The sequence below is a fragment of the Ipomoea nil genome, unplaced genomic scaffold, assembly GCF_001879475.1.
Source record: "Ipomoea nil cultivar Tokyo-kokei standard unplaced genomic scaffold, Asagao_1.1 scaffold2338, whole genome shotgun sequence".
Classification (NCBI taxonomy): domain Eukaryota; kingdom Viridiplantae; phylum Streptophyta; class Magnoliopsida; order Solanales; family Convolvulaceae; genus Ipomoea; species Ipomoea nil.
This window is the reverse complement of record NW_017618766.1, coordinates 45,672-51,027: the sequence shown is the minus strand read 5'-3', so window position 1 is coordinate 51,027 and position 5,356 is coordinate 45,672. Positions and strand designations below refer to the sequence as shown.

At 37.1% G+C, this 5,356-nt stretch overlaps 1 protein-coding gene across 2 annotated transcripts; it reads right to left on the bottom strand.

Moving 5' to 3' along the window:
* Positions 1-245: 245 nt before the first annotated feature.
* Positions 246-4,950, bottom strand: LOC109151992 (mediator of RNA polymerase II transcription subunit 17). Of its 2 annotated transcripts, none has more exons than XM_019299586.1 (8): positions 4,774-4,950; positions 4,454-4,682; positions 3,380-3,493; positions 3,098-3,183; positions 2,561-2,945; positions 1,254-1,715; positions 867-1,178; positions 246-635 (listed from the first exon to the last, which is right to left on the bottom strand). In XM_019299586.1, the coding sequence occupies exons 1-8, from the start codon at positions 4,860-4,862 to the stop codon at positions 309-311; spliced, it is 2,004 nt and encodes a 667-aa protein (XP_019155131.1). In that variant the 5' UTR covers positions 4,863-4,950; the 3' UTR covers positions 246-308. The 2 variants fall into 2 exon arrangements, with proteins under 2 accessions (XP_019155131.1, XP_019155132.1); XM_019299587.1 differs by having other exon boundaries at positions 4,454-4,679.
* Between the last annotated feature and the right edge of the window lie 406 nt (positions 4,951-5,356).

Below are 5,356 nucleotides of genomic sequence, written 5' to 3'. Positions count from 1 at the left end.
TAAATTTATTTACATACACATAATTTATTAATTGTAAACATATAATTTGTTAAACATACAATGTTTAATCCATATATATGTGTCAAAACTAACAAGATATCTGATTGGGTTTGTATATACCAATTTTTTTTATTTATTATTATTATTATCATTATTTTTTTTTTTTAAAACACCAAATTCTCATTTAGCCATCATATGACTAATTTGTATCCTATTAGAGAAATGACCATATTTGAACTGATCTGTACTAGAAAAAATTAAACTACATTCAGGAAATGCATATCAAGTAAAGTTAAGATGGAATGAGTTTAATTCATCCCTGAACCACTGCTCAGGCTAACCAAGTCCAACAAAGTAGAGTACAATACACCTAAAGACAAATAGCCTAAGAACTTCCTTCTTTCTGATTCCCCATTAGAAATGTCAACTTTAAGTTTGTTTTCATCCGAGTAACCATCCTCCATTACCAACCACCAAGAGATGCATCCTATAGGATCTTTGGGGTCAATATGTGCCACGAGACCAACTGTCTCGCCTTGCTCCAACTCAAACCACAATGATAAAAAGTCTCTATTAGCTTTAATGCCCACCATTAGAGCCTCCTCACGAAGCCACCGAATAACTTGGCTGGCTACCTGTAATAAAAGTTCCATAACATCTTTAGATAAAGCAAGTAGAAGAGCAACATATCTTGGTTATATGCTTAGGTGATTCTAGAACCCTGATTTTATTCCATAAAATTTATACCATCAATTAGTTGAACCCAATTAGAGGCATATGTAATCCCAAGTAATTTTTCATCACAGGCAGTAAAATAGTTCATGCTTCCAATTCCATTAAGGCAGTGTGAAAACAAGGATTTGAACCTGCTGCAGCAGAATGGCAGGAAGATCTGCTAAATCACAATCATATCTGTTGATAGAGCACGTGACCTCAGATTTTCCCTTGAACAGACCGACGACGTTGGGGGCACCTTCACCTTCCACGCTGATGCAATCATCATACACTGAAACCTTAGTCCGGAACTGAGACTTCACATTCTTATCCAGGTAGGATGCATGAATCTCGTTCCCTGCATTGAGAATTGACTGAGGTACCTTCATCAAGAGCGTCCATGACGATGTTCGAGAGTGCCAAGTGGGGTGAGATATCAATTCGACATAAGGTGTTCTGCTAACCTTCAACCAAGAAGAAAAGAATTTTGAGTTGAGGTTGAAATCTAGTTCCCTTAAATGAAGCAATTAACTTCATACCAGACATTCCAGCTCTGCAAGAACTTTGTTTGAGAAGATTCTGTGAGCCAGAGACATGCAGAAATGACTGAGAAGATTTGGACCATCCTTTGTAGGCAGACCAGATGCTTGAGATTTGACAGAATTCAATGATCTATTTTTGGCTCTTGCAAACACATGTTCATGGAAAATTTGTCGCAAATAAATTTCAAAACTGATCTGATTAAGATTCCCTAACTTCTTCAAGTCCAATTTACTATCATCTAATTTAGATCCAGCAAAAGACTCCACAGGCACTACTGCAGCACCCACATTGTCATCACCTTCACCATTGAATATTTGATCACCTTCATTAGATGACACAAGTGAGAGAGACACAGATGCTCCTTGACCAATGCCTAAACGCAAATAGTTTTCTTGAATTCCTGTCACATCAACACCTAAAGATGGGTTGAATGCTTCACGATTCACCAGATCAAATACCTGGAACCACATGAAATAGAAAAATGGTGATGCATTATTATTAGCCACACATAGGGGTGTTAGCGAACAGAGTTTTCGACAAACTACTCGTGTTTGTGTTCGGTAAACGTTCGTTTATGTTCGTTTGTTAAGGTAAACGAATCATTAACAAATAAAAATTAGAGCTCGGTTAATAAACGAATAGAGCTTGAACAATTGTATGCTCGTTTGCTAAGAGATCGTGAACAAGCTCGTTTGTGTTCGTTTAATAATGTTCGTGAACAAGCTCGTTTAGTGTTCGTTTAATAACGTTCGCGAACATGAACGTAGATTATTTCTTGTTCACGAACAAATTGTGATCATGAACATGTGCAGGTGTTTGTTTATTAAAGGTTCACGAGCGTGCTCATGAACGGACACCAACATGTTCGTGAACGTGTTTGTTAACGAACATGTTTGTGAACGTTAACGAACACGTACGTTTGTGAACGTGTTCGCCAACGTTGACAAACACGTTCGCGAACATATTCGTTAACGTAAACGAACACGTTCGTGAACGTGTTCGCGAACGTTAACAAACACTAATGAACGCTTAACAAACGAACACGAACATGATTTTCAAAAACCTTAACAAACGAACACGAACATGAACACTCCAAAATTCTTAACAAACGAACACGAACACCCTTCGTTCGTTTATGTTCGGTTCGTTAACAGCCCTAGCCACACAGGCACATATAAGATGCATCTTCATAGGGAGACAGGTTTTTTTTTTTTTTTTTTTTTTATTTTTTTTTTATTTTTTAATTGGATTTTTGCATTGGGTCAGGGGTGTTTGAAGAAGCAATACTGCAACAGAGAAATACCTGCTCATCGAATATGGCTCTATGGACTTCACGTAGGGTACAATGTGTTTCTTTCACATGTTCATCATCACTTTTCTCTTTCTTAGATTCTCCAGCAGATTCCGTAATGATGCCCCTCACTTTTGTCTTGGTAGATTTCCTAGCATTACCAGTTGAATATGCACCAAGAAACTCGAATTGAAGAGTTTGACATGAATTAGGCGGCAAATTTACAGCCAGCATTCCAGCTGGGTCATGCTCAATACGAATCACAGAAACAGACGAAGGACGGAATACAAATGCTGGATCATGTAATGTATTGTCAAATAAGTCAATGTAAAATCCCTCATTTCCAGAAGTGGCAGCCATCATCCGATGCCGTTTAATTTTCCAATTTTGCTGCAACCTATCCATTCATCACAAAATGAACTAATGATATACATTGTTCGAATAAAAGGGGCACCAATAAAATTTGAGTAATTAATTGGTTCATGCAGATGACTTTCAGACACTAAAAAAGTCTAGTATTGCCATCCTTCAGCATAGATGCAAACTCACCTTATCAAAGCACCATAAAATCTTGCTTCCCTAGCTACCTGCTTCTCCAATGCTTTTGCAGATTGCTTAAAATACTTCCCAAAGTGCTGCAAATTTGAAGGAAGTTAAGGAAGCTATACAACTGTTAGCGTAGCCGCGTAGGCATATGAAAAGGGAATGGATTTCAAACTAGAGAATCTGTCAAACAGAGATATTGGAAGGGTATGTTCACGTGCAATTAGTAGTAACTACTAAGTAGTACAAGGAGAATGCCAAAGATACTAAAATGATTTGGAAACCTACCCGAAAACTTTGCAGCTTGGTGGTCATAGATACAGCAAGGTCAGATAGAAGCTCATTAGGTAATTGCTTCGGCCTGGTCATGCTAGCCACTGTTACTGCATCATTTGCTTCCACCTGGGTGCAACATACAAAGAATATGCTAAATATATCCTCTAATTTTCTTGCAATTAACTTACATGCTCATTCAATCAATATTGTGCACCACTTAAAACTGAAGAGAAAATGGTGAAAGATTAAGATTTTCCAAACAGATCATTGGGGGGTGATAAGTGCCAAATGAAGCAGCAAAAAATCCAAAGCCATTCAAGAGAGAGGCCCTCACTAAATAAATTGGGTCTCTTCCGCACATTATTCATTTAATTAGCACCCACGCACATGCATACATTCAGTTCTTTTATTAAATTTTAAGTATATACATATGTAAATATTGATAGTGAGGAGAGAAAACATGCAAGGGGCTGGGGACACTTGGAACAAAACATAGACTAGGCTGCTTCAGTAATTTAAAGTATGCATAAGCATGATTGAAAAAAAAAAATCGCTAGGCGCCCATGTATTTTTTTATTTTATTTTCTAAAAATTTGTTTAAAATTTTTAAATTTTTTTAAGACTAATAATTATAAACTATTTAATAATTATTAATAGTTAATACTAAAATATTAAATATTAACCTAAGGAACAACATCAAGAGTTTTAACAATTTAGGGTTATTTAGCTCAAAACTATGTCGTTTTGAGTGAAATAACCCATTTAAAAAAAAAAAAAAAAAAAAGCTAATCAGCGGACTAGGCGGTCTAGTCCGCGCCTAGGCCCGGCGCTTATGGTGATAAGCTAGGCAACTAATCGGACCCTAGGCTGCACTCTGCATAAGAAATGTCTACCCACCTCAGCATACAGCATCCATGAAAAGCTAAGCAAAAGCTTTCAATCTTGCATTCATATCTAAAAGATAACTAGCACAGTAGCACCTAAATCATATTAATGCAGTCACCTATCCAAGTTATCATTCACTACAATCAACATCGAAATGCACACTGACGTGAATAAAATAAGGAAGCAGAGAACAGATGTTACAGTATTGATGAGATCGATGATGACAGAGAGCTCTTGATGAGCCAGCTGCAAATTCTCCACCAAGCTCTGCCACGGCCATGGTTGATTGGCGCTTGTCTCCTTGGACGAAGAACTCGAGTCTGCACTACTCTTCTTCTGCTTCTTACTCGGATCCTCTCTCTCCACCGCCCACGCGAAGTCAATTCTCCTTATCAAGCTCACCGTTTTCTCATCGTACCCAACATCGCTTCTAAGAACACACAAAAACGCGTCAATGTCAAGCTCGTAAACATACACTGATACATAAGAGTACAGATATGGAGCTGGGGAGAAGAACGCACGAAGGAAACCGTTCGTCGCCGTTTTCTTCGACGAACTCTACGCGTTTGATTGGGAGCTTGTCGAGGGAAATTTGGAGGTCTTCTTCCATGTTCACCGGGATTTCATCGGGAATTTCTGAAATGAACCCTAATTGAGATTCAGAGACCGTCGTGATCGGGTTTTACTCTTCTAGTGAATATTTGTGGGCTTGTTTAATGTTTGTATATTCCTGCTTGGGCCTACTACGACCCAAATACTTTGGATTCAAAATTTATATACTTCCTCTGTCCCATTTTATGTGTCTTCGGTTAACGAGGCTTGACTGAAATTATTTTTAATCAAAATTTTCATGATATTAAGTTTAGTATTAGTATACAAAATTTATATATTTAGAAACTACACTAAAATGACTATTAAACACAAAAAATTAAATTTAAAAATAAGTATAAAATCTAAAGAAAATAAACAAAAAAAGAAAGAGTTGTTTGACCCATAAATAATAAGTATGATAGATAAAATGGAACAGAGGGAGTACTTGTTGGAAAAATAGCATTAAAATGGCATTTAAGTAGCTATTTTGTGGTACAATTATCAGTGGGGTCC